This window comes from Meriones unguiculatus, chromosome 1, assembly GCF_030254825.1.
Source record: "Meriones unguiculatus strain TT.TT164.6M chromosome 1, Bangor_MerUng_6.1, whole genome shotgun sequence".
Taxonomy (NCBI): Eukaryota; Metazoa; Chordata; class Mammalia; order Rodentia; family Muridae; genus Meriones; species Meriones unguiculatus.
Window position 1 is genome coordinate 181,511,580 of NC_083349.1, and position 27,602 is coordinate 181,539,181.

Sequence of the window (27,602 nt, forward strand, 5' to 3'; positions counted from 1 at the left end):
ACCTTTCTGATCGGTCCCTAGGGTACCCTGTGAAGTAATTCTGCAGAACATTTGGGGTCTGTGGGACACTGTGGCAGACCATGTGGTCTATATCCCCTTGGGTGGCTGGGTGGGCAGGGCTCTGCTGTTCTGCATGGTCAACAGTACACAGCTTACAGCTACCTTCTTACTGCCCTAGGAGATGAGCCGCTCCAGGTGGGCATCCTCCGGCAGTGGCAGCTAACGCTGTATGGCTCCATGTGGAGTCCAGTAGACATCAAGGATAGACAAAGGTAGGTTTGGCCAGGGGAGATGGCTCTTGAGAGATGGGGAAGAGGTGCCTCTGAGGGAGCACAACTTCCTTCAGAACCCCAACTGTGCTTCAGGCTTAGGCCAAGGGGCAGGGTTAGGGACTGGGAACCCATGTTCCGTAATGTATCCTTGTCTTTTTTCTTCCTGTAGTCTATTAGAAAGTGCTATGAGTGGAAAATACCTGCATGACGGCTTCACCCTGCCTTGCCCACCTGGGCTGAAAATTCCTGAGGAAGATGGTTACACCATTACCCCTAACACACTCAAGGTACAGAGCCCGAAACTCCTGCCATAGCTGATAGGACTGTCCTGGGGGTTTTGGTTCTTTTTATTACTCCAGGTGAACTGGAGAATTTGCAGGACATGAGTCCCTAGCATCACCCCTAACCTGTTAACTTCCTCATTGAGGACAGTACCTGTATGTAAAGAAAGCTAGGGCAGTGGTTGGGTTGGGAAAGGTGGTCCCAGAAAAGAGAGATTTCCCAGGCTCATGTTTCTGGTCTAGAGCCTGTCAGTAACCCACAGTGTTTGGCTTTCCAGACCCTGGTGCTGGTGGGCTGCTTCAGTGTCTTCTGGACCATTTACTACATGCTAGAAGTGTGCCTGAGCCAAAGGAGCATGGCTTCCACCCACAGCTGCAGAAGAGGACGCTGCCCCTGGCCCCCACGAAGCCAAAACCCCAGGGAGGTGGGGACAGAGCTAGAATCAATGCCACTGTGCCACAGCAAGGACCTGGATAGAGTGGATTCAGAGAATGGGGGCCACACTACCACCTCTAGCTTCCTGGTCCCAGAGCTGCTCAGTGAAGGGGACTTGAATCTGCCCCAGAGCAGTAAGAATGTCCTGGACTGTCTTCACCCCCAGCCCCCAGACCTGCTGCAGGGGAAAGATGGACAGATCTGCTGACCCCAAGGCCAAGCATCCTCAATGTGCAACAGGCTCTTCCTAAAATTGGTGATGAGGCTTTCAATCATGGATGCTCAGGAGAGAAAATGATCCTGATAGTGACATCTGAAACCCTAGGCCTCTGAAGCATTCTTGGTACTCTCGGAAGGGTGAGAGCCATCTTAAGTGCACTGGTAAAGAACTGGTGATCAGGAGCTCTTCTAGCTGAACTTTGCTGAGAACCTCTAGACGAGGGATGATACACACCAGGCAGACCTTGATCTCATCCCTCTGGGGCTGGTCAGTGACCTGGGTCTTCAGGAACTCCTTCCATTCATGAGTTATGCAGGTGCCTATATACCTTGGAACACCCTCAATAGAAGTATCACTGTAACAGAGGGCCCAGAGGTGAGGCTGGCAAGAACTTGGACATGCCTACCCTGAAAGTAACTGCCTTCATTACCCTTCTCTGTGCGCCTGTTCCAAAGCCAACTCAAATCTGCCCCTAGCTCCTTCACTCCCACTTGCCCTTCCTGCTGAAGGAGTGGTGAAGTGTTCCCTAAAGAACTGGGAGGCACATGATTTCCGAACATCCCTGCTGCCTCACTGGGGAAGCTGTCCTGCAAAGAACTGAGACACAAATGTTTGCAAAGACAGCCTGGGAGCCACTGCCTGTAACCACCCTGTCTTCCTCTGCAAAGTGCTCAGGGAAATGGCCTTCATTCCAGAAGCCAGCTGTCTGCCTGACTTTTCCTCCATTCTTGGCCTTCTCCCCTTCCCATCTTCTGAGCTAATTGTTAATCTGAATTTTTTAATGCTTAAGATTTGATTTTTACTTTTCAAGCAACATTTTGTTGAATTTTTTCTGCATAGCTTTTCCAAAATAAAAACCAGAAGTATAAAAATTCAAACAATTCTACAACTCCCCACCTTTCCCTCTTGTCTCCCCAGAGTTAATGCTCTTCCCCACAGCTTGCTTCCTCTGAACCTCCGGGCCTGTGGAGCCTGAAAAGTCATTCAGAAAACAGCGGCCAGGAACCCCTGCCCTTGGGTTTCCTGGATGGTAACATCAATGACTAGACAAATCAGACTGCCAGCCAGGCCTGAGAAAAGATGAATATATATTTTTTTTCCTTTTTGAATTTCAATCCAAAAAAAATATTCCAGGAAAAGATGGAGAGGCTGGACTGGGTCTCCTTCAAAGGGCATTTGCTACCAAGGACAGTGGGCTGGCCTATACCCAGGCTGCCCAGCCCACTTCTCCCTGCTTACTCCAGGATGGGAGAGACCATGAAGGTGGGGGTGCAGCTGGGAACAGGCCAGGGCAGTGGTGGCTCTGGGGTAAGAAGCTGGGCTGAGGCTGGGGATAGGTGGGAGCTGCCCATGTGCAGTCTTCTTTGCCCAGTGACACCTCAGAGCTGTCAGGGCTAAGAACATACATAGGCGTGGGTGAGGCAGGCTAAGCAGGATGCTGCAGCTCAGGACTGGCCTTCCCCTTCTAGCTGATGATCTGCCGGGGTCGTCCATAGCCTGTCATGCCAGCCTGTGAGGCCCCTCTGTTGCTGCCCATTTGAAGGCCAATGACGTGCTTCCCCTCCTGCAGTTGACTCTCTGTGAACTCCCTCTTATGCTCCTGGGCTTTCCTAGAAGAAAAGGGACCAGGATAAGGCTTGCCAGAACTTAGTGTTCTCCAACTGCTTCCTGACGCCCGTTGCTTCCTTGTTCAGCCCCTTCCATTCCTGTTTGTCTTCTCTTCTCCCTGAGTCTCGCTGGCCCCAGAAGTTCGGGAGCCTGCTGGAGTACATGCTGGTCAAAGGAAGGAGTCGAGAAGTAAAACCCCATTTCCCCTGGTCCAAGACCCTTACCCTTACCATCATGGCTTGCTACACCTGATCTTGACCACAGCTGACCAGCCCAAGCCACTCCAACCCACAAAGAGACCCAATGGCCACATACTTCATAAACCAGTTGGGATCTCCACGGTAGTGTCCATCATTCTTGGTCACCGCCAAACTGCCCAAAGCCATTAGCGTCCTCTGCACTGCTGCCAGGTCTTTGCCTATGAGAAGAGTGGCCAGGGAACCAACTTCAGAACTACATAGATAAGACCTGCCTCTGACTCCGAAATGATCAAACCAAAAGCAAGAGACACCAAGTCAAAACAGGTTTCAGAAGACCCTACCCTAAACCCTAGGAGTGTGGCATGGTATATTTTTCCCCTGTGTACAGTTCTAGGATCCAACACAGGCCCTTGTGCATTAGGAAAATGCTTTACCACCAAGATGGTCACGTGCTCTCCTGGTATACCCATACCTCTGACGATGGCTTTTGGTATTCCCTCTCCCTGTCTAAGAACCTTGCTCTCCACTGGCCTGCTGACTCCAGCCCTTTTTCCTCTGTACCTTCAAAGAGGTCAACAGTCTGGAACATGTCAGTCTTGGTGACTCCGTAATCCTCAGCTGCCTTCAAGAATTGAGCCACCTGCTCCATCTGCTTGAAAACCATGGAAGGTGGGTTCTCAGGCACCTTCACTGGTTTGGATCCCTCAGGATACAGGCTGTTCACCAACTTGCTCAGAATCTGGCAGGTACAGAACATAGACACTCAGTCCAGGGGATCTGCCCCACAGCTTGCAAGGTGGCACACACATGCCCAGACCCCCTTCACAGGGTGCCACTCACCACGCCATTCTTCAGCCACACCTGGAAGCCCAGGCGCCCACGATCTGGGCGGCCCACGTCGGGGCCACACTGCATCACAATCCACTCCACTAGTCGCTCCTCCAACTCCTCATCATACTTCTTCTCGATTTTGGACTGCACTTCACGGCTCATGCCATAGGAAGGACCCTTGTTGGCCATGTTGAGGCAGGGCTAAAGCAGACCGTGGAGAGAAGACAGAGCAAAGGGTCAAGGAATTGCTTGGCCTCACTCGTACCGAGCAGACCTTTTCCTCTGAGGGATTCCCAGCCCCCCTAGACACCATAACACCACCTAGACCAGCTTCAGCCTCTTGCTGCCAAGACCCCTCTGAACCTGAATCTCAGGAAACAAGGTCTTGTGCTGTAGCGATGGCTCACGGTTAAAAGCACTGTCTGCTCTTCCAGAGGTCCTGAGTTCAATTCCCAGCAACCACATCGTAGCTCACAACCGTCTATACTGGAATCTGATGCTCTTTTCTGGCATGCAGGTATACGTGCAGATAGAACACTCACATACATTAAATTGATTAATTAAAATCTTTTAAAAAATAAACAAGGTCTTAAGATATTTGGTAGTCTAGATCAAGGGTCTGGCAACTTTTTATGTGAAAGACCAGAGTTAAGAATATTAGACTTTGCAGGCCATATGGCCTCTACTACTGTGTGAAAACAGCCTAGATGATACATAACCAGTATGTGCCAATAAAATTTTGTTTGTAGAAACAGACACCAGGCTGCTTTTGGCCTATGGACTATTTTGACAACCCCTAGCCTAGAGCCAGCCCTCCTTCTCGTCTTCCCTCCATCCCTCTCCTCATTGCTTTCTTCTTTCTGCAGTACCTGGTGGAACCCAGGGCTTCACACAAAGAGAAGTCTGCATTGCTAAACTTTGTCCTCAGTCTTCTCTTTGCTTTATAGTTTGTCATCCTTACCTCTCCCGTCCCCAGACAGGGTTTCTCTGTGTAGCCTTGGCTATCTTAGAACTCTCCCTGTAGAACAGGCCGGCCTCAACCTCACAAATTTGCCTGCCTCTGCCTGGGATTAAAGGTATGTGCCACCAACTTGTTTTATAGTTTTTGGGGCAATATCTCACTAAGTCACATGGGCAGGCCTTAGCCTTTGGAATAGCTGAAATTAAAGCCCCACACCACCTGGTATGGCTAGCTAGAACATTCTTACTTTGCTAAGACTAGCCAGAAAGGCACTAGAGAGGCCTTCCAGAAGTCACATTGTTCCCCAAAATTGAGCCAGCAGGTATCTTTGTCTAGCTACCAGTTGCCACCAAGTCTTTACCCTCTGACCCAGTGGCTAGAAGAGCAAAGTTCATCCCCAAAGCACAGCTGACAAAATCACCTGGTAAAGCCACCAAAGTCCAAGGGTTCATACAAAGCAGCTGCATTCTCAGGGAGACCCAGATGAACGAGCATTGCTGTGACCATGTTGGCCAGCTCTGGCTATTGGGGTAGTTAGCGGAACTATGCAGAATCCTCCAGGGATATCCCAGGGCCAAGAATCTACCAGCCAGGGCATGGGAAGCCTGCCCTGTATGTCAGCTGCTGCCCCAAAGGTCCATGCCTGGCAGCACTCCAAGGACTCAGACATGGACAAGAAAGAATGCTGCAGGAGTGGAGCAAGCAGGCAGCTCTCTGGGCAGATACAGTCATGGCTGGAGCCAGACCCTGTCAGCAGGCGACACCCTGAGTGAGATGCCATCTGTTGCAATGTCTGAAGAACTTTCCAAACCAGACCCTGCTTCAGAGAGGTCATAGCTTGGGAGGAAAATTGTATGAGCATGGAGCAGTTGGCAGGCTCCCCCACCTCCTTCCTGTGAAAGTTGAGACCCTCTCCCCATCCCTGCTGTGGGGGTGGTAGGAAGTAGAGAAAAATGTTATCACAGGGCTTTGGTCTCAGGCCAGCTGTCAAACTCTGAACATCTCGTCCTTTTCCCTTGCTGTCAACCCTTCTCAGTTCTGAGCTCCCCAGTTATGAAGCAGGACTAATAGTCTACTCAGAAAGCTGGGAGGATGCAGTTTGTGAACTCCACCACATGTTAGAACTTAACAGAGCTCTTTCAGATGGGGGTTGGGGTGCTTTAGCCAGTGAGTTTGCACAGTACCCATCTTCCCCTCTTTAGTCCCCACTACCTTCTCCAAAGCATTCCCTGAGCCCAGCACCAAGTTTGAGGGAAAAAGAAACGGAAAAACCCAGAAGACCTCATGTATCTGCCAATCCTACAGGCTTCCCCGAGGCGAAGTGGTAAGGGGATCCTTACTGAGGACATGGTTTTCTAAGCATCCTCTCCCAGTGGGGCTGGAGGACTCACAAGCCTGCTTTCTGTCGGAAAACTGTAAACTGCTCTGTCCCTCCCACACCCCACTGTGTTGTCCTGCCCCCCCAATCAGGAACTGCTAGAGCAAAGAACCACAAAAGCCCCAAAGCAGATGGAGCAAGGTGGCTGCCGCATGCATTCCTTTCTCCTGGCCTCCATTCAGCCTGTCTCTAGTGTTGCCCCCGTCCCAGCCAGTGCCTGACAGTTTCCATGCATTCCTGACCATGTTTGTATCCTCTCCATGCTTCCTCCACACAGGCTGGGCATTAGAGGAAAGGATGGGAGCAGAGTTTTCCCACATGCACTTGTCAGTCTCCAGGAAGTTCTGAACGGATCATAAAAACGGCAGGACCAAGAACAAGTCATAGCGACAAGAGCATGGGCTGCAGCGCAGACACCCTTGAAGTCTGGTTAGAGCATGCTCTCAGGGTTACAGTACCCCGACTCAATCCCACTCGGCACCACGCTTCCTCCCTTTCCCTCCCAGCGGAAAGGTTGAAGTAGAAAGTCCAGAGAAGTGCCCTTGAAGAGAAGAGGCCAGGTAAGAACAGGAAAGCAAATAAGAATAATGTAAGGATACATATGCATGCAAATGACATAATGAAACCTATTACTTTGTATGCTAACAAAAAAACACTAACGAGAGAGAGAGAGGAAAAAAAAAACCCTTCAAGTTCTCCTCTTGGAGGCACTGGGCAGAGGTGGGGATATGGAGGTGGTTTGGCATTCTAGACAGAAGCTCGGCTACAGAACACCTGCATGATTCTCAGCTTAGATGCCTGTGGCCATGGCTCCTGCCAGCCCTCCTTTCTCTCTGAGCAGGTGAGTATGTGTGTAGGGGGGCTAGACAGTGGAAAGGGGCCTCCAACTAACAGACGCATAGAAGAACAAGCAGAACCGGGATATATCCAGTCTGTGATACCCCAGCCCTCATCACCACAAAATGGCAATAAGAGTGAGCGTTTCTGTATCCCTGAGCAGGCATACCTAAACTCCAGGGACCCAGAAGGGTAATCCTACTGCCTGGATATGGCAACATCCCACTGGCATCCTTTAAACAGCCCCAAGGGAAACCACCAAAAGCCTTTGGAAGGGCCAGGAGCCCCAGGCCTGCCTAGCCACAGCTCCAAAGCTCGTCCACCTGTCACTCGTCTGCCAACAGTGGGATGCCCTCCCTCGTGGACAGAGCTGCCTGGGGGAAAGCAGGACCTAGTCCAGCCTCTTCTGAAGCACTACACTTCTGTGGAAGAGTGCATGTCTGGCATGCATGGTCCTCTGCAAGATCTTCAGTCCTCCACTGTCTTGGGGGCTCTCCCCTGACTCCCCTAGGCTCCACAAGCCCTAGAGACAGGCAATGGGCCACTGCTTCCAGAACAAGTAAACTCGGCCTCTTGCATTCTTAGAGATCCTGAAATGGAGTTGAACCCTGGACCTCATTTGACACCTCTCCGAGCCCACCATACAACCTAAAGGTGGGACAGCTGCTGAAATGGGAGCCACTCTCTCAACCCGTCATTTCTCCCATTGATTCTTTCACCTCAGTTAAGTCACACTAGGCATCTTCGCTAGACTTTTTGCCTTGTCTAAGACAGAGACGGGATTCTGGGGACCGAATTCCACCCAGCAAGCTAGAGGAGACTAGAGGAGCCCCAACTGACTGAGACTCCAGCCCTGCCTGCTCTCTCTCTCTCTCTCTCTCTCTCTCTCTCTCTCACACACACACACACACACACAACCTGCTGCTCCTGTGGCTTGCACTTACAGGGCTTGGTCCTTCTTGGTTGGAAGGAGTAGTGTCAGTGTCTGGGCTGAGGCAGACGGACGGGCTGGGGCCACTGCTGGGTGAGGGGTTTAAAGGGTGCTGAGGCAGTGATGTCATCTCTCCCCGGCCTGCTGAAGCCCCTCCTTGCCCAAGGAAGCCTGCTTGGCTCCCCACCCCCGGCCGCCCCACTCACTCCACACAGGCTCCATATTTGGGGAAAGACACCAAGTTGGAGCAGTCTGTCGGGGGTGGGGGGGCAGCCAGAAACATTCTCTGCGTGCTTTAGGGATGCTGCGGGGCCAGGGCGGGGCGGTGCTCACGGCGGCGGGAAAAGCCTTTTATGGGCAGGACCCTGAAAGCCTTCCTTGCTAAGCTGACTTGGGTCTGCCCTTCTGTCCCAGTCCAATGAGAAAGGAGGAGGCACACTAGAGATTCTGACCCGACAGAAGAACATCCTAGGGGGCTAGGAATCCCAACTTGCAAGGGACAAATAAGCCATCCTCTTCCAAGGCTTTAAAATCCAGTTGGCGGAAATGAGTCCCGACTGCAGACTGGCTGCAGGCCAGCTCCTGACTGGCTGCAGGCCAGGCTCTATGCAATGGCCTTCCTTTTACACTCAGACTTGTTATGAAGTAAGAGTTACTATCCGTTTGACAGATGAGAAAACTGAGGTTCAGTGTGTCCTTCCCAAGGCCACCGAGTGGCGGAACCTGGGCACTCCTGCCCACTTGTGTGGGGAGAGGTTCTAGTTGGGAGTTTCACTAGGGTGTGGGATTTGAGAGCTCAGCAGCAAGGCAGCCCTGTCCGCATCCAGAGCACAGTGATAATGGGAGGGTGTTTAAGGCCTGGCAAGACTGGAGCCACTAGGGTAAGAGGACTAGGAAGCAGGGTCACCCCTCCCTCCCTTCAAAACAGTCCCTGTCTTGAAAGATTCCACCATTCCTGAAAGGATCCTCACATCTTGTTTGTAGAGCTGCAGTGATCTTCAAAGAGACAGGTGAGACTGGGGCTCAGCGGCTAAAGGCAATCACTGTCAAACCTGATGGTCTGGGTTCAATCCCCAGAACACACAGTGGAAACAGAACCAGCTCTCCTCCGAGCTGCATGTATGCTAGACACATGCATACACACACAGGCACACACACACAATGAATGTAACTTTTTTATTTTTTGTATACCAAGCTGTCCTGTAACTCAGTGATTAAAGTGGTAAGCCACCACACCCAGCATGAATGTAACCTATTAAAAAGTGAGGCTTTAGACACGTCTCTGGGCCCTGCCTCCCAATTCTTAGAATTTCAGGAAGCGAAGAGAGGGAGAGACGAAGAGGAAGGGAACCTTCAGGTAGGGTCAGTCTTGCCCAGACCTGATAGTAGAGCCTCAGAAGCTCCACCAGCCAGCCAGGCTGACCTGAGCTAGTGGTGCATAGAGCTACAGCACCCTCTAGTGGCATTTGAAGGAAGGGCGAGAAGCAGGAAGCTGGCGCTCCTGTCATCCAGGGGGACTCGTGGCCACTTTGTATGAATTATGTCATGAATTCACCAGATAGGATGCTCAAATCCCATCCTCTTTTGCTGAAATCTAAATAGAAACTCCCTAGTCTGGGATCCTGCTTGCCATCCAGTTAACTCATTCCTGAACAGCCTTTAAAACCTCCGCCTGCACTCTGCCCACTTCAAGTACACCATAGGAACAGCCTGGATAGCCATCTGCTGACCTCTACCTGCTGGGTAGAGAGGCAGGTACTGTGTGCCAGGTGGAGGGTGAGCTCACAGGGGAGAAGGCACAGACATACTTTCAGCACCCTGCTCCTGCCTGCACAGTGCTTGGAGCAAGGGCCAAATGTTTACAGAATTAATGGGTTGCCTGAGGATGAGGAAAAACCCTGCTGGAATCAAGGAACTCAAGTTCCCAGTGCAGCCATGCACAGAAACGGGGAGGGAAGGCCAGAAGAAATGGAACTCGGAGACTCCTGCACCACCCCAACACAAGAGTTAAGAGCCCAGATTCCAGGTCTGGTTGCCTTTATTGGATGGACTCATTCATAGAAAACAGAATTGCAACCACAGCATGAAGACACAGAATGGAGCTCAGAAACAAAGACCCAGACCTGCCTCTTCTCCCAGCCCAAGAGCTATAAAAACATGGTAGAGAGAACAAAATACATTCCCAGGGCCCACTCTTGGCATCTGGAATGGACCTAGTGGAGTGAAAGGGAGCCAAGGACCAGAGTGGCCAGGGGCCCAGAGCTGGGTGACTCCGTAAACACCAAGGATCAGAGTGGCCAAGGGCCAGAGCTGGGTGACTTTGTGTAAACACCAAGGCTCTTAGGCCCATATGACTAACACAGAACTTGGCTAAATACTGGATGGAGACTCAGAAGCCAGCCCTGAGTCCTATGGCGAGACAGGGTCAGGGACTCATGGGGACCTGGCATGTCCCTCCCTTTCTACGACAGGCACTGGGGCTCCTGCTCCTGTGAGAGGCAAAAGGGGCTGTGCGCTTGGCACCGTTCCTCCCTGGCCTCCAGACATTCTTGGGCAGTGTCAATGGCACTGATGGGCCCCAGTCGGGGCTTGGCAGGACCGAGGATGCAAAAGGGGACAGTGAGTTGCCACTTCCCACCAACCCCAGTGCTGGCATCGTTCTGGTGGCTGGTGGGATTAGGTGACCTCTGAATTCAGGCCCCAGATCAGAAGACTCAACCTGGGCTGACCCTCATTGCTGAAGAGCCAGCTCCAAGCACAGGTCAGAGGGAGCAGGGTCGTACCTAGGCCCCTTGCAGGCCTTAGCACCGAAAGCCTGGCACCAGCTGGCCAGCCCCCAAAGTCTCCTACCTGCATCCATCCTGGCAGGCCAGAGTGGGCAGTGATGGCAGCTAGCTACAGACCCAGGGAAAACTGGCATCCTGGTGCTGGACAGAGAATCAGGCACCAGACTAGGGTGCTGGAGCAGAGCGTGGGAGGAAGAAAGGGCTTGTGTGTCCTAGGCTGAGAGGAGGCAAGGGATGGGCAGAATGCAAGGCATGATATGGGATAGGACATTGCCTTCCCGCCTTCCTTCTCCAGAGGAACAAATGGAGAGCCAGTGGATAAACAAGACAAATGGACGGACAAAGGTCCTGGGAAGGACCCAACACTGAGAAGAAAGCAGCAATTTGGCCAGTGTTTGGGGAATGGGGAGCAGGCCTCCTCCACAGCAGAGGCACCTGCAAGGCTTGGTGCCACCAGTAACTGTCCTGAGTCAGGCCTGGGCTGGGACCTCGCTGTCCAGCCACACCATCCAATCCTGGGCAGCAGAGCCGGGACTCATAGCCTTGCTGCTATGGCAGCAGTTGGCAGGTGATGCAGAGGCGCTGGGGCCCCTGAGCTGAAGCCTCCTGAGTCCTAGATGCTGCTAAAAGACATAGATCTTGTCTCGCTGTACAGTGTCCAAGTCGTCATCCAATGTCAGCAAAACCTAAGGGTGGAGGGAAGGTCAGACAACAGGAAGGAGGGCCATCTGCTTTACCATCCCCTCTGCCCTCAGGCCAGGCACATCCCACATACCAGGAAGGACCCAAACATAGCAATGGAGGACAGGAAGTGCCAGATGTCGTGGTCGTCAAAGAAGTCAAGGAGGATGCAGTCACGGTTGTGTTCCCTGGACTCTGCGGGGGTTTTCTGGCAGAGGGACAGGGCCAGCAGCCTATTAACTTTGCTCTGGAGAGGCCAGATCCATACCCGCCTCCGACCCACTCCACAGCCTCCTTCCTTCCCTGGTGGGGAAGCACCCTGTTCTGACTGGAGCCTCACTTGAACCCTCCACAGCTAAGAGTGGCCTTTCTCAAATACACTGATTCTGTTCTTTTCCTCCTCCCTTCAGACCCATCTTCCTTTATAACAGCCGCAGGCAGGAGGCTGTGATTACTTGCACAGCTTCCACTCAGAAAGCCAGGAGGGCCCGGAAGCCACAGCTCAACACCTGCCTGGGACTTGGCCTTGCTCTCAAATAACCTCAAGGTAGGTTTCTCCCAACTACCATACCAGGCCATGCCCTGCTCCCAGACAACAGTAGCCATGGCTCTGACACTCTTGGTCCTCCCCACTCTACTCATAACCTCTCTGCCACAAATGTTTTCTGACCCTATGTCTGGAACAGCCTGTGCTGAGGTCATGGAACCAAGACGCATCTGACCCCACGGAGCACCAGGTCTTTGCCAAGCTGCCAAATCAGTGTGTTCTCACACATCAAAGCTACCCTGGTTATTCCAGCCGGTGTGGTTGCTCAGGTGACAGTGCCTGAGCCACGTAGCTCTGTCTGTCCGTGAGATTTTATGGACAAGAGGAAAGCCTGCCTCCTCTACACAGCTTTCCTAGGCCTCCTGACTCAGAGGCCTTGCCCTCCTCTCTTCTGCACACTCCACTACCCTGACTTCTTGTTTTGTTTTGTTTTGTTTTGTTTCAAACATGAACTAGCTGTGGGGGATGTAGCTCAGCGGCAGAACATGTGCTTAGCATGTACAAGGACATGGTTTTGATCCTTGGCCTTAAAACAGAAAACCAGATGTGAACCAGCAGTGTCTCTTTTGAACTAGACTGTGAATTCCAGGCCACACAGCCAGAGGCCATGTTATGTTCACTTCTGTTCTGTTTTGTTTTTTTTTTTGAGACGGGGTCTCTCTGTGTAGCCACGGCTGGCCTGGACTCACTGTGTAGACCAGGTGAATCTCACGCTCAGATCCACCTGCCTCCGCCTCCAGAGTGCTGGGACTGAAGGCGAGTACCATAATGGCCGGCAGACATGCTCAGTTGTATCACAGATGTCTAGCCTGGTGTACAGCAGGCGTCTTCTGAGGCAGTAAACAAGCTGATGTTTCTGGCTTCAAACCACAGAGGCCACATAAGCTCTATGCTTTGGGAAGTCCCCTGGCCTCTCTGAAACTCAGCTGCCTCTGAGGTAACATGCCCTGATTTCCATGCTGCCATGTTGAACATCAGGAGGCTTTAAGAAGTCACTAGGGAAGGCCATGGGTCAGCTACTCACCTGCCACGTGCTGAGTCCCTGGAAGAAGAAGAAGAGGGCGAAGCCCCAGACCACAGAGGTACAGATGATGCAGAGCAGGGGGATGAGCTTGATCCTCTCGCCACTCCGGAGCTAGGAAAGGTCTCAGCGGTCAGCCCAGGCCACTGCCCACCTTCATTTTCTTACGTGGGCCTCTCTCGGATTCACAGACTCAGCCACAGGGCCCAACCAAGTCTCATACTTGACAGCCTTGCGTCTTTACCCTGACATCCACCTTGAGCTAGGTGTCCATAGACCCACATCCCTGAGCCAACAACAGCATTGGCTGGGGGGTTCCCTCACACTGTACAACACGGGGAGGCACCGGTCCTCAAAGGCCTGACCTATCACAGGTACTGTGAACTCAGGCTTCGGGCATGGCTTGGTGGCAGAGCACTGGCTTAGCAGGGGGCTCCCATGGGTACACCCATGCCCCAAACCTCACATGAATAGATATATGGCAGAGAGGATCCCTTTCTCCCAGTGCCCCGCCCTGTCCCCACGAAGCAGAGCAGCTGACTGAAGCAGCGCCGCCCTTTCCCATTCACCTTCATAATGATGTAGAAGGCAAAATAAAGCAGCAGGTTGCAGATGCCAATTGCCAGCAAGTAGGAGGCAAAGTCATTGGGGCGCATGATGAGTCCATATGCAGCCCTGAAAGAGGGAGTAGGGTCTGGGGGAGGAGGAAGGGGCTCACCTCTGCCCACACCCCACCATGCTTTATCATTGTATTGGACTGTGTTCAGAGACACACAGAAGGTTCTAGAAGCCCAGGGGCCAATGCCTCTCTCTTTTGCCCCCATTCCTTATGCTCAGTGCTTCAAAACTGTCCATAGCCTTTAAGTCAGCCAGTGGCTGGACTATGTCCCCAGCTGACTCCACAGCCAATGGCCACACTCACAGCGACCAGTTGATAATGTTGCCCATGACCAGAAGCACCATGCGGTCCTGGAGGGAAGCAGAGACACGGGGACTGAGAGGGGGAAGAGAGACAGGGAGAGAAGTGGCAGAGGGCTCAAGACAGCCTGTCCTCACCCTCCCCTGGCTTCTCTGACACACCTTGATCCCTCAGGGAGGAGGGGACACAGAGGAGGGAGAAGTTGGGGAGTAGAGCAGGTACCGTGTAAAGGGGCCCACTGCACTGCCGGATGCAGTCTGTGTAGAGGACGTGGAGGATGCGGCGGAAGATTCCGGAGTCTGCAATGAGAAGACATGGCACTGAAATGGTATGGTTGCCAGGAGCCAGGGCCTGCAAAGGCCACAGTACTCTAAATTTCCCACCCAGGGACTCCTCCAGCCCAGCCAAATCAAGGAGAAATCAAAGGTCTGTTGTGTGTCCAGGTGCCCGCGGTCCCCTAGCCCTCACACACCCTGCCCTGGGCATGCTCTCACCCAGCTTCCAGCGGCCCATGTAATAGAGCTGTGTGCTGAGGAGCAGGGTGGAAATGATATGGATGACTGAGAAGATGATCCAGAAGGCTGTGTTCCCTTTGCCAAAAACCTGTGGGGAAGCCCCCAGTGTGGGATGAGAGGGCACAGAGAACAAGTGCTCCCGTGCCCTCCTATGCCTGAACCCTGACTAGGGCAGGCTATTTGGTTAGGCTGCGATTACAGAGGGTCCCAGTATGACCCCTTAGGGAAGTAGCAGGACCTCTCCTGAAGTGCTGGACAGGATGAGTGCACATGTGTGTGAGCATGTGCCTTTTCTAGGGGTTGTGCACAGTAGACCAGGCCCTCACCACGCCCAGAACGGAGAAGAAGATGACGATGGCCAAGCAGGCATATGCGCTGTAGGCACTGGCGTTGATATCTGGGTGCCGCTTCTGGTAGAGCTTCAGCATGCAGAGACCAGCAATCATGTACATGAACGAGGTGTCTGGGTGGGAATAGGCTGTGAGCTGCAGGGACCCCAGAGGGACTCCACACACAACTCCCAGCCCAGACAACCCAAGAGGCTTGTGATGCCATGAGCAAGTGAGAGGAGCAGTGCTGTAGCCCCAGCCTCTCGGCTGCCCACGTGTTAGCTGGAGCCTGCTGCCCCTGAGGGTAAGGCCAACATAGACTGAGGGGCTTAATATGTAGACAACCTGAGTCAGGGAGTGCTTCCCAAGTTTTTCACAGCATCTCTAGGGATGACTGGACAGAAGGCAGGACAGACGGCCAACTTCTATATGGGAAGCTGCACTCAAAAGCCAGCTTCAGGGCTTCCCACCAGCTGGTGGTGGTAGAGGTTCAGCCAGACAAGGCGGTGGCACTCACCAAACTGGAAGTTAGTGTAGTTGGGGCAGACATGGTAACAGGCACTAAGCAGTCCCTCCATCATGAGCGCTGTGCCCATGGCATAAAACAGACCGAAGTGTTTGGGGATCCCACACTCCTAAGGAAGAACGAGAAGGAAGGGAAGTACAGGTGAGGTGGGAAGAAAAGGGCCCTGAATGGAAACCCTAGAGAAGTGAAGGAGGGGCTGGGCTGTGTGGTGAGTGGGTAGCAGAGTAGGTTGTCCATGGCTGGACAGAGAGGGCAGGACAAGGCAGGACAGGCCTGGGCAGAGCAGAGGAGGGTAGGGCAGGGTAGGGCAGGGTACTTGGGCAGAGCAGAGTAGGGTAGGACAGGGCAGGGCAGAGTAGACCTGGGCAGAGGAGGGTAGGGCAGGGTGGACCTGGGCAGGGCAGGGTAGACCTGGGCAGGGCAGACCTGGGTGAGACGGAGCAGAGTTGGAGTGGGCACGGTCAGTCGACCACGTGGAGGCCTTGGTGGGCAGCTCTGACTTACCAGAGCATAGAGGTCATTGCGCAGCAGGGCCCGGTTGTGGTTGATTTCTCGCTGCAGGATGATGAGCAGAAAGAGTAGCCCCAGCAGGATGTAGCCCAGGTTGCTGAGGATGTTGTTGAAGGCGCTAGAAGGAAGAAGACAGGCACTTAGGTTAGACTGAGGCCCTCATGCTCTTCCCTTTCTTCTGCCACGCAGGCTTTGTCACAAAGCCCCGCCCTACCTACCCTAGCCACCCTGGGCCTCCAGCACAATTCCCACCTGAGGTTGCCCAGCGGGTGGGCACAGAGGAAGTTGTAGTAGCAGATGTCCTGGTTCCCTGTGACATTCACCACCTGTGTGTGTTAGGGAGTGTAGCAATTAACATGCCTGACTCAGCAAGGAGCCCGTGGGTCCAACTGCCAACCAGAGCTGTACCAGCATGGCTAGCATGTATACACAATACCCAGGCTGCTGCTCCTTGGGTAGCACATTTGCAATTGCCCTCTTTATATTCATTCATTTATTTTGGCTTTTTGAGACAGGCAGGGTCTTTGTGCATTCTTGGCTGTCCTGGACTTGCTTTGTGGACCACGCTGGCCTCAAACTCACTGACGCACCTGCCTCTGCCTCCCAAGTGCTAGAATTAAAGGCGTACATCACCAAACCCAGCTACTGTCCTCTTTATGTATGTGACTGAAAACTCGAGTTCTTGCCTTACAGTAACGAGAGGGGAAGAGAAGTCACACTTACAAAGTCCTGTGACTTCTGTTTCATAGGCCCCACCCCAGCTTCATGATGCCCCCAATCTGCAGATGAAGAAACTGAAGCTCAGAAGCCCAGCGCCTCACAGCCAAAGCAGAGCTGGGATCTGAAAGCTGCTCCTAAGACCTATGGCCGAGGCTCACTGCAGAGTCCCTGCCTGCACTGTGAGGCAGTCAAAGACCGAGCTGCTCCAGCCCTCACCCTCTCACCGTCTGGTAGGTGATCACCAGCTGCACCACAGGAAGGGCATAGAAGACCGCAATGGTGGCTATGTTCCTGAGGGGAGAGGGCCGCGGTAAGGTGGGCAGGGCCTAAGGAGCTGCCTTGAGCAGTAATGGAAGTCTCTGTCTGCGTAGTCCACTCACCAGAAGTAAATCTGGTACTTTTTCCGCAAAACACGTTTGTCCTTTCGTGCCAGATCAGCCACGCAGAGGTATTGCTGAGGAGAAGCAGGAGTGAGTCTTGCTTACCCATCATCTGGGAGAACCCCTCCCCCAAACACCCAGGTTAGGGTAGACAAAGCGGGCTTCCCTCAGATAAGAGAGCAGGGTTCTGGGACTCCACTTCTGTGGCTAATCAGGCCAACAGGGTTTGCTCAATTAGTCTGCATTTCTCCTGGAATCTACCCCGCCTATCCCGGCTCAGCTCTTTCCTTCTGCCTCTCAAACACAGCACAGAGATATGCTGGGTGGGGCCTGAGCACAGTCCTTTCTTCCAGAACCCCCTGACTAGGATCAGGCCATGTGTGGCAAACCTTGGTGCGAATGACATTTTTGTCTGAATCAATGTCAGTCAATGTGTCATAATCATCCTCTTCCACAGAGCTCATGGAATCCAATCGTGGCCGAGTACCCACTGGGTCAAAGGAGCGGTCTAGGAATGGCAAAGAAAAAGGGCTCGGGCTAGCAGGACCAAACACTGGGTCTGGCCCCACCCATCAGAAGCAATGTCAAAATTATTCAACAATGGGGAAGAGGCAAATTGTGGGCCAGAGCTCAGAGCAGTAGAGCAGGTGGCTCAAGTGCTGGGAGGAGATGCACTCCTAACTCAGTGAACCAATGGGGAGCTCTGCCAGGGGCCATCACACAGGAATGACTCCAGCCCTGCTCCACTCCACTCCTGGCTCCAGGCCAGGAACTGAGTAGACCCCAGACACACTAACAGGATTGAACTTGGCCAATCATGCAGATTAGAGGTGCCCAGTCCTGTTGGGTTCTGAGAAAACATGCCATGACCACCCCGGGGCTAAAGCCCTAGTATGTAGGCAGGGGCGGGAGAAAAAATGCCCATCTCCTGCCTTCAGAAGCCTCCTCCTGTCACCTTTAGCCAGGTGACACCCAGACCCAGGATCCCTTGGCCAGCAAGGCAGGGAGGGAGGACAATGGCAAGAAGACAGTGAGCTGGCGGTGGCCAGTGCCTGTCTCTCTCAGAAGACCATGGGCTGGCACTGGTGGCACTTGCTAGGAAAGCCATGCACCAAGCGTCTTTCTGGCCCCAGAGGCGGCCAGCTCCACTGACCGACCATCCTGGCAGGAATTGATTGGCAGGGCACCCCTACCCCCTCCCCACATCTACCCATGGCAATGCACAGCTGCCGCATCTGGCCAGAGGGAAGGCGCCGCTTGAACTGGTCGTGCCCTTCAAAGGAAAGGGAAAGTTACAGGGGAACTGAGGCCAAGGAGGAAAGAGAGAAAGAGGGGGCAGAAGAGCAGCCCTTCCCTGGTTCCAGCATCTGGCAGAGAGGCAACCGCCCACCAGGAAGTTCCGCCTAGTCAATAGCAGCCCTGTAGCACATACCCTGTAGCACAGTCCACTCTGGCCCACTCACCCTGGTAACTATAGGAGAGGTCCCCTGAACCTGTGCTTTCAACCAGCCCGTCGGTGGATCCGGAACCATTTTCTGCAGGGAGGAATGAGTGGTGAGGCAGGTGGAAGCAACCTTAGGACAAGAGACTCTAGATCTGTTCCTAGAGGCCTCTGAGCAGGAGCCAGGGTATGCATGGTCAGGAGGTGGCAGAAGGAATGTGGCTGGGCATGGGCAGATACAGTCCCAACTGTGACACGTACCAAAGGAGCCATAGTTGTAACCCTCATAAGGGGAACTGGCAGGAAACGAATCACCCAAGACCCGAGGATGACCTGCAGTGAGAAGACAAGGTCCTCTTAGACCGGTGAGCAAAAGGAAGCCTAAAGCCAGGGGAAGGGAGAACCTGGAAAAGACAGCCATAGAGGAGCCAGGCCAGCAATAACAGATGCCTAAAACTGCCTCACTCCAACAGCCATGTCACTCCAAGAAAATGTTACCTGTGTCCTCCTAAAAGAGGAGACAACCTAGGCATGGTGATTCATGCCTGCAATCCTAGCACTCACCTGGCTAAGACAGGGAGACTGCTATATGTTTAGGCCAGCCTGGGCTACATACTCAGTTTCAGGCTACCATGAGCTATGAACAAGATCCTGTCTAAAAATTTTTGTTGTTGTTTTGTTTGGTTTTTTGAGACAGGGTCTCTCTGTATAGCCCTGGCTGTCCTGGAACTCACTCTGTAGACCAGGCTGGCCACAAACTCAGATATCTGCCTGCCTCTGCCTCCCAAGTGCTGGGATCAAAGGCATGCACCACCACTGCCTGGCTTAAAAACAATTTTTTTTTTTTTAAACTGAAAACAAAAACAAACAAAACACGTGGAGAGAATGGTCAAGGAAACGACAAACCTAAGCCACCAAGGAAAATGGTGCCTGGTACCCAAGTCCCTCCCTAGACAGCCCTTGTGCTCCACCTTCCTCCCCCTAGACAGCAGCTCCTCTGCCCACAGCACCTGGAGCTTACCAAGGAGAGAAGCTGAGAGAGAGGTCCAAGCAGGAGGGAAGGCACAGAGAGAAGTGATGGGAGAGAGAGAGACAATTGGAAGTTAACAACCTGAGGCTGAGCGGCACTGCCTGAGGCAGGCTGGCAGTGTAGCTAACACCAGTACACATCACAGCAAAGTTTGCCGGTGTCTGCAGAGGGGTGCGCCAAGGCCCCAGCCTGTTTCCATTGGTGAAATGTTACTCCTAGGCTGAACATAAAGAAGCCACCAACCTCTTTCCCTCCCCTTCTCCATCCCTGCTCCCATTTCCCCACAATAGATCCAGCCAACCCATCTCCTTTAGATACCACTTTCTGGGCAGGCTCGGTCTATGGCCACCAGCAGGGTCTTCTTTCTTTGCCTGCAGGAATTCAGAGGACAACTGAGACAGGAGGAAGACCCAACCTAGGCTAGGCTAACCTTTCTATCCTCTCTACCTTCCCTGATCCATGTAACCCCTGAATCCTGGGTTTCTCCCACACCAGGAGTAATGGGGTGTTTCCAACTTGGGAAGGAGTGATGGGATGAGACTGTTTACAAGGTAACTGCCCATGGACCACAGATCCAACAGGTACCTGTTTTGTTTGTTTCTGAAGACAAGACTAAGATAACCCCTAGCCAGCTGGGATCCCTGCACATTCTTTCCCATTCCCCCAGCCCAAGAGCCCCAGAGCAAGGAACAGCTCATCTCACCTCCAGTTCTCCCAACAGGCCAGGAGCACAGTCAGCAGGTAGAAGGAGAGAAATATGCCCAGGCAAAAGAGCATTCCACCAACATAGGCCTCAGCTACAGGGAGGAAAATAAGGTGAGGGCAGGGAGAACACAGCAGCCCTCTCCACACTGCCTCTGGATGCCCAGGGACCTCTGAGAGCTGCCTCCTCCTCCCCTGAAGGCAATGCCCAGCCAGTAGGGACATCTGGCTATTGCTCAGCTCAAACTCTGGCTGAGCCTATCTGCTCGTGTTGTTTCTTAGGACTTTTTCTCTCCTACTTCTAGCAACTCCATGTTGACCTAACCTTCAAACTACAGCTCAGGGATGGTGCCCTAGAGGTGGCCTTCTCTGCTCTACAGCCCCACAGAGACCTGTCCCTTGCTCATCCAAGCTCTCTGGACCCTACAGAGCACTCCAGGGCCCCTCCTAAGGGCTTCCTAAGAGCTATGGTTCTAGCCCACACAAGGACTCAACAAGTACCGAGTCCTCCTTCTAGCGCAATCCTTTATTTTGCTCGCTTTGTTTTTAACTAGTTTATTTAGTATGTGTATTGGGTTTATAACTGCTTGTTTCAGAAGCATTTATTTTTACTTTTAATGTGTGACTGCTTTGACTACATGTATGTGCCTGCAGAGGTCAAAAGAGTAAACCAGACCCCCCTGGAACCAGAGTTACAAGTCACTGGGAGCTGCCATGCTCCCATGGGCATTGTGAACTAATACTCGGCTCCTCTGGAAAATCACCCTGTGTTCTTAATAGCTGAGCCATTTCTCCAGCCCCAATTGTTGTTGTTTATTTTGTTTGTTTGAGACAAGGTCTCATGTTCAAACTGGCTTTGAACTCATAACCAAGAATGAGCTTGAGCTACTGCTAGGATTAAAGAAGGGTGTGCCACTGTGCTCAGCTCCTTATTTTGATCTTATATTCTCCAGTTTAGAAAGGACCCCAATGGGCTGGATTGATGGCTCAGAGGTTAAGAGAACTGGCTTAAGTTCTTCCAAAGGTCCTGACTTCAATTCTTAGCAACCACATGGTGGCTTCATCTATAATGAAGTCTGGTGCCCTCTTCTGGCCTGTAAGCACACATGCAGGAAGAACACTGTATACATAATAAGTAAACAAATCTTTTTTAAAATAAGAAAAGAAAAGAAAGGACCTCATTTAAAAACTCAACAGACATTGCTCTCTAGGGGTCTGATACTCTAGTTCTGGTATAAGCCTCACAATTCAGTGTATCCGATGGGACAGATTTTACTAATTGTGTCACAAGAGACAGGGACAGAGATTCCACAGCTAAGGGGAAGGAAGTAAATGAGAACTTGCTCTTCAGTTTGGCCACTGACCCTCTCCCATACTCCACTGGGATCCACCTTGTGAATTTCTCTGGCTGGATCTGCCCAGAACATTCCTTTCTGTCCCATCGCCTGCTGGGCAGGAGGGTCCTCCTCACCCTTCCCATTCAGAGAATACCTGCTTTTCTGAATCTGAGAGGAAGGATCAGGGAGGGTTTTCCATCTTACTCAGGTACCCACACTTACAGGTGACAGCTTGAGAGACCAGCACTGACAGAGTTTTCTGACGATGCCCTTGATCCACTGGTTCATCTGGATATAAAATGTCAAAGGGGGAAAGAAGTGACTGCTAAGAGCTTAGCTAGGGTTGGTGGAACCAGGTCATGGAGAGTCCAGGTCCCTAGACTCATGCCCCATTGGATCCACCAACAGCCACATAGGCTCTTCCATCTCCTGGGAAGCCATTGAGCCTCACCATCCCTAGGCTTTACACAAAACATACCTTCCACAAAAGGGTAGAAGGGCAAGGCCCCCCCGCAGGCCTGGTCCTCCGTCTTCACCACCACTACCACGTAAAAGCTGTTACTGGGGAAGTCTTTCCGCTGCAGGAGGAGGATGAAGATGGTGATGACCAGCACCGATGCCATAACCCTTTTCTGAATATGAACTTTGGACCAGATGCTCTAAGGTCTTCCTATATATAATTTTACTTAATCCTTGCATAGGTCCCAGGCCCCTTCACGTTTCTGTGATGTTGACAGCCTGATACATGGTCTCTCAAATGCCAAAGAGATGCTTTACCATCGAGCTGCACCCATGGGAGAGGTGCTGTAATTATCTTTGTTGGGCAGACTTTGAGAAGTTACGAGCCCAAGCCCATACCCAAACTACAGCCAAGTGAAGAGATGAGCATGTGGCCCACACAGGTTGTCCTGGGTATCAGCCAGAGAAGATGGCTCCATTCACATAAACCAGAGAACCCAGAGTCACGGGAGCAGAATGTGGGGGTGTTGAGAAATGCAGCAGCAGCACAAAGTTTCTGAATGTGCAACAACTGAAAACCATTCATGCATCATCCAAAGTGCTGCTAAAAGCACTCAACCATGTTATATACCAGGCGACATCACCTCAGCCTTGGTTCTCAACACACACAGGCATTTTGAACCATGCATGTCATCATACCACACGAAGCTGAGGAACAGTGTCTGAACCTTAGCTTCGATGCTAGATTCTTGTACGCTCTGAACTGCAGTGTTTATTGAAAGTTTTGTGCTCTCATAGAAACATTTAGTAACAGAAAAAAAAAAAACAAAAACCAAAAAACAACTTCTACGATTTTCCTACCATTATATCTCAAGCACATGAAGATCAAATCAGTGTATCTTGGGACTGTATTGTGTTAGGTGGGATGTTTGGTTTAAATAATTGTTTTGAGTTGCTAAAGGACTCAATGAGCTTTAACTTGGGATATCAGGACAAAAGTTTTAGCAATTTATTTTTTAAAAATATGGAACACTTCATTAATTTGCACGTCATCTTTGCATGATTGGAGCCATGCTCATTGTCTTACAGTTTCAGTGTATATGTTGCTGAAGCAAGAACTCAACATTTCTAAAATGGCCCTAAATATGCTTCTGCCACTTTGTACTATACAGTTATGCCAAGTGGCCCCCTCAACACTGACAACTATAAAATAAGAATGATGACTTCTGAGTAAATCTCTGCTGTTCTCTTGTAGCATACCTGGTCTGTGCCTCCACATATGTCTGGGTAAAATCCCTTGCTGATAAAAAGCAAAATTAAGAGCCAGTGACGTGGCTTAGTGGAGAAGAATTTCTCAGGCACAAAGCGATTATAGTGGAAAAAGTTTAAGAAGTCCTCATGTAAGACAAGAATAGGTAAAGAGATAAACAAGAGCAGGGCGTGGAAAGCCAACCATTTCAACAGTCAGCCTCACCTCTCAGAAGCTCATATGCTTTCCCTACCTGCACAGTGATGGCTGCCTTCTTAGTCATAGTCTGGTACATGCCAATGAAGGCCACGTTGTTGTCTAGATCATAGACAGGGCACTACAGAGGAAGGAAGAAAGAGGCACATGGACAGGGAACTGGGCGCCGTCCCTTTTTCTAATGCCCAGCTACTTCCTGGTGGAGGATGAAGTGATGGACAACTTACCAGGACATCCTGGATGGAGATAACTGAACACGGGAAGGCCTTCTTGGAGGTCACCTTGACAATTACAGAGTCCACACCATCAGGAAACTCGTATCTGAAGTACTGAGAACACAGGAAGGGCAGGGAGAATACCGTCTCAGAAGGGGCTCTATCTGCCCCTCTAGAAGGGATCGGTATCCTACAAGGAGGTTTGAGAACCTTCTTGGCTCAGCAATGAAGCCACCTGGGGAGAAGAGCCTTGACCATGAACAGCCCACTCCTTCATGACCCTGAACACTGGTCACCTGCAACCTCAGCTGGGTACACAGGACAGTGCCTGAGAGGCAGGATAGGAGAGACAGCAGGCAAACCCTGTCTTTGTACTGTCCCTGTCTGTTTGTCCACACAGGAGCCCAACAGTCCCTCCATAGAGACTAAATTAACTTGATGGTCCTAGCAATCCCAAAAATTACTCCTGCTCTCGTGTTCAAATCTCCCCCCACCTCCCAATTTTCATTTTGTTGCTGTTGATACCTTGAGATTTCTGTGTAGCCCTGGCTGAGTTGGAACTCACTGTGTAGACCAAGCTGGCTTTGAACTCTGAGATCCATTTGCCTCTGACTCCCAAATGCTAGGATTAAAGACAAGTGGCACCACGCCACACTGAGGCAACCCCCTTTTTGACAAGGGATTTTACCTGGGGCTGGGCTGCAGTGGTATTGAAGGTAAACGGCTCCCCGGTCCTACAGGGAAGAGAGGAATCCCACAGTCATTGTCCGCACTTGGGAAAAAGGCTTTACAGTCTCCTCACTCTGCCCTAAATACCTGAGCACAAAGTTGTCCACACGGTTAACTCGGAGCTGGTAAGTGGTGTTGACCGGTGACAGGGTGGACACGTCCACATAGAAAAACTGGATCTCAGATTCATTCTTGGTGGGAGGCTGACACAGAGTTCGTTCAACTTTTTGGTAGAGGTACTTTCGCTGATACCTATGGTCCAAGACAGAGAGGGTATGACTAGTCCCAGCCAGCCTGCCACAACAGGGAAATGAGGCTCCAGTTCTTCCTAACGGGTCACCATACCTCCCATGCCCTTGGGCTGGCAAAGTCAGCCCTCATGCCACTGGCCTCAGGGCTCAGGGAGGAGAAACAAGAGGATCCCTCGGGCGAGGCTTCCTGTAAGGCCTGGCTAGGCCACCCCTCCCTACATTCCCAGGTCCTACTCACAGCCCTCGCAGGATTAGGGGCACCTGGAAGGACACAACAGCCTCCTTCTGGCGGACCACGAACAGCAAAGGCGCCCCTTTCTGCTTGTTCAGGACATTCACAGACACTCGCACACCCTCGGTCTGCAGGGAAGGAAGCACCCTCACTCAAACTCGGCTCTTCAGATACGTGACCCCACAGACAGCATGCTTTGCTCTGTCCTATGTCATCCATCCTGGCCAGCCAGGACACCGTCTGCGATTCTCCTTGGTGGGAACAGGCCCTGTCTCTAGAAAGGGCTGACACTGTCAGATATGAGGCCTGGAGAAGCTCACTCTTGGATGACACCGGTTTGTAGAACAGCAGGCCCCTATGGCAGGGTATGCAGCAGAGACCTTAGGAGGTTCCAGGATAGCCTGCACACACACACACTCATGGACTTATACATGTGTACACGTGCAGTCCTGTGCGCACTCTGATACAGGAGAGCAAGAAGTGCCCTCAATTTTCTTCCTTGTGAACTAGGAAGCCAGCAAGAAGCTCCGGTTCCACTACTATTTGGAGGTCAAAGCCCTGCAGGGAGGGGTGTAAAGGAACAGTGGGAGGTGTTGAAATCTAAGTTGTCTCTCTAGTACTGACCAAGGGCCAAGCTGTGCAGTGCAGTGGCCTTACACCTGAACCTCCATTCTCCCCCTCTTAAAAAACAAACAAACACACAAACAAACAAAACACCATCTTTTCCTGTGGAGGACGCTACACAGGAGAGTGGAAGTTTAAAAGTGAACAATCACAACAACGTTCCTAGTTACTAGGCTGCTGAAACTAAATCTAGGAAGAACATTTCCCTATGGGATAGGTGCCACTTCTGGGATGACCCTGGATACCGGACTGAAAGAAGAGACATCAAACTTAAGGGAAATGGATACTGATGGTCGGTCCTGGCCTTCTAGAAACCAAACCCTTCTCTATCCAAAAGAAAAGCCCCTGTGCCTCCCTCTCAACCCCACTGCTTCTAGGCAATCCAGACCCGGCCGTGGAGAGAGAGTAAGAGAGCTAGGCAAGAGGCCACACAGCCAGGCAGCAAGAACTTCCCCAGGCTGTACTCTGCCTGGGCCCTGCTATAGGCTCGCCTTCTACTTTCACTACTGGGGAGAAATGAGTAAGAAGTCGACAGTTCTGCGTTACAAACAAACTCTCTTTTCTCCTGCCACTCAACTTGAGAGGGCCGTATCTTACCACCCTCAACTGAAAAGGCCGGCTGCCTTTCGGAGGCAAGGAGGTCTGCTTCCTTCATCACCTCCCTGGAAGTGTGGCAGTAACTTGCTGGAGCTGTGATTTTCAGTTCTAAGTTGGCCTCGCTGGGGGTTGTCCGAGTAAGCCCGGTAGAAGCCTGTTCACCCCTCACCCCGACCTCACTCAGCTGCCAGGTTGGAGCCAAGTTAGGCAACAGGCCAGACCTGCCCGAATCACAGCTGGTGGCAGGGAACTACCCAAACTGCTCAGCTGGAGCAGCAGGGAAAGGTGGAAACCAGGCCTGGGCAAGGGGAGGGCGGCTCGGGGCTGGCGGAGACGGCAGAGGTGACATCAAGGCCGGGTCGGGCGCCCACCCCAGCGGTAGGGGGGTCCCAGAGCTCACCCGGTTGCGGGTCACGGTGTGGTTGAAGGTGTAGATGTTGACCAACTCGCTGTTGACGTCGTCCGCGTAGGTGCGCTCAAACTCCGCGTCTTTCTGCGAGACGTTCTTGGGCCCCAGAGCCCCCAGGTGGCCCTCGACGGCGGCCACCAGGAGCAAGCACAAGGGCAGACGCCGGGCAAACATGGCCCGGGGCGGCGGGGGCTGGCGATAGGACGGCGACCGGGCGCGGTGCGGCTGCCGCAGCAGCTTCCAGCATCTCACCGGGACCAGAACTTTAACCCCGGTCTGAGATAGGACGCGTCCCCTCCCTGGAGCCGCTCCTGGGCCTCGCGCGGTCCCCGGCTCGCGTGGGCGGCACCGCGACCCGCAACCTCGGCCCGGCCCAGCCCGGCCGGGGACCCGGCGTCCGCTCGCGCCCGGAGAGCCGAGGCGGCGGTAGCCCTAGCCCGGAGGTTTCCCGGACGCGGGCCCTTTAAGGGCGGGGGACGCGGCGCAGAACTCGGGGCCACTAGGCGCCGCGCCGTGGTAAACAGCGGGGCTGCGCCCGCCCGCTGACGTCAGGAAAAACCGACGCGGACTTAAAGGGCCAGGTCGCTTCTACCTGCTTTCCACGCACGCTACGGTCGCCACCGCCTTCGCTGTCCTGAGAATGTCTGGAGTGATGTTCTATGAAGGATCGCTAAATTTTGGATCCTTGTTTTTGTGGTCCTCGATTTTTTTTTTTTTTTTTTTTGAGACAGGGTCGCACATAACTCTGGCTTGCATGGAACTGGTTGTGTAAGCTCGGAGGGCCTTGAACTCCTGATCCTCCTCCCTCCCTCCACCACCTAATGTCGGTATTACAGGCGAGAATCACAGCGCCCAGTAAGTGCTGGATCTGGTTGACAAATGTTCTCTTTGCTCTAGCAGGAATTCTCCCAAGCCATTACCCCATCTAAAACCGAAGAAGCACCTTCCCACTGCACGGAAGCCGAGGTGCTGCTCCCCTCCTGCAGGGACCACACCGGGATGCCTTCCAAGCTGTGAGCTCTGTGAGGCTGTTTTTGTTTGTTTAAACAAGCCCATGGAAAGATTCTGACCTTTAGTGTCAAATGGCAAAAATCTTTTTGAGGAAATATTTTGGCTCTGTGTTTCTAAAGGCTTAAAAGAGCTCTAAATCCTTCAATACAGTCATTCCATTCCTGGAACTGTGTCCTAGGAATAAGAAATAGAAATAAAATATGTGGGCAGC

General features: G+C 52.3%; 3 protein-coding genes across 8 annotated transcripts in view; 1 reads left to right on the forward strand and 2 right to left on the reverse strand.

Annotated features, from left to right (window-relative positions):
- The window catches only part of Pcsk7 (proprotein convertase subtilisin/kexin type 7), a 23,297-nt gene extending 21,207 nt beyond the window's left edge, over window positions 1-2,090 (forward strand). The window contains exons 15-17 of the mRNA XM_021639745.2: window positions 179-272; window positions 442-559; window positions 832-2,090. Of these exons, the coding sequence (XP_021495420.1) occupies window positions 179-272; window positions 442-559; window positions 832-1,197 (578 nt within the window). The 3' untranslated portion in view covers window positions 1,198-2,090. The remainder of the gene's footprint in view (window positions 1-178; window positions 273-441; window positions 560-831) is intronic.
- A 190-nt stretch (window positions 2,091-2,280) lies between these two features.
- On the reverse strand, window positions 2,281-8,195 carry Tagln (transgelin). 2 transcript variants are annotated; one of them, XM_021639746.2, is made up of 5 exons: window positions 7,969-8,195; window positions 3,858-4,049; window positions 3,579-3,756; window positions 3,133-3,235; window positions 2,281-2,819 (listed from the first exon to the last, which is right to left on the reverse strand). In XM_021639746.2, exons 1-5 carry the CDS (start codon window positions 8,083-8,085, stop codon window positions 2,675-2,677), a joined length of 735 nt encoding a protein of 244 aa, XP_021495421.1. In that variant the 5' UTR covers window positions 8,086-8,195; the 3' UTR covers window positions 2,281-2,674. The 2 variants fall into 2 exon arrangements, with proteins under 2 accessions (XP_021495421.1, XP_060229086.1); XM_060373103.1 differs by lacking the exon at window positions 7,969-8,195 and adding an exon at window positions 4,810-4,828.
- A 1,780-nt stretch (window positions 8,196-9,975) lies between these two features.
- Sidt2 (SID1 transmembrane family member 2) lies at window positions 9,976-26,888 on the reverse strand. 5 transcript variants are annotated; one of them, XM_021639764.2, is made up of 28 exons: window positions 26,372-26,886; window positions 24,757-24,878; window positions 24,355-24,519; window positions 24,227-24,272; window positions 23,551-23,652; window positions 23,361-23,444; window positions 21,878-21,977; window positions 21,622-21,687; window positions 20,064-20,157; window positions 19,679-19,731; window positions 19,352-19,363; window positions 18,592-18,663; window positions 18,353-18,424; window positions 18,100-18,162; window positions 17,279-17,397; window positions 16,890-16,963; window positions 16,734-16,800; window positions 16,042-16,115; window positions 15,784-15,907; window positions 15,271-15,388; window positions 14,751-14,887; window positions 14,404-14,512; window positions 14,132-14,208; window positions 13,913-13,959; window positions 13,560-13,665; window positions 12,994-13,104; window positions 11,517-11,630; window positions 9,976-11,427 (listed from the first exon to the last, which is right to left on the reverse strand). In XM_021639764.2, the coding sequence occupies exons 1-28, from the start codon at window positions 26,552-26,554 to the stop codon at window positions 11,365-11,367; spliced, it is 2,574 nt and encodes an 857-aa protein (XP_021495439.1). In that variant the 5' UTR covers window positions 26,555-26,886; the 3' UTR covers window positions 9,976-11,364. The 5 variants fall into 5 exon arrangements, 4 of the variants coding, with proteins under 4 accessions (XP_021495439.1, XP_021495440.1, XP_021495441.1 ...); XM_021639765.2 differs by lacking the exon at window positions 19,352-19,363 and having other exon boundaries at window positions 26,372-26,888; XM_021639766.2 differs by lacking the exon at window positions 18,100-18,162 and having other exon boundaries at window positions 26,372-26,888.
- Between the last annotated feature and the right edge of the window lie 714 nt (window positions 26,889-27,602).

Bases quoted from the DNA above. Each gene is read 5' to 3' on its own strand.
- Sidt2 (XM_021639764.2), bottom strand. From the start codon at position 26,554: ATGTTTGCCCGGCGTCTGCCCTTGTGCTTGCTCCTGGTGGCCGCCGTC. The intron at 20,158-21,621 runs GTAAGTGTGGGT...TCCTCCCTGTAG, and splicing joins GGTCTCTCAAGCTGTCACCT to CTGAGGCCTATGTTGGTGGA. The intron at 11,631-12,993 runs GTGAGTAGCTGA...TCCCTCTGCCAG, and splicing joins AGGGACTCAGCACGTGGCAG to AAAACCCCCGCAGAGTCCAG.
- Tagln (XM_021639746.2), bottom strand. From the start codon at position 8,085: ATGACATCACTGCCTCAGCACCCTTTAAACCCCTCACCCAGCAGTGGC. The intron at 4,050-7,968 runs GTAAGTGCAAGC...GGTCTGCTTTAG, and splicing joins ACCAAGAAGGACCAAGCCCT to CCCTGCCTCAACATGGCCAA. The intron at 2,820-3,132 runs GTATGTGGCCAT...CTTTTCTTCTAG, and splicing joins GATCCCAACTGGTTTATGAA to GAAAGCCCAGGAGCATAAGA.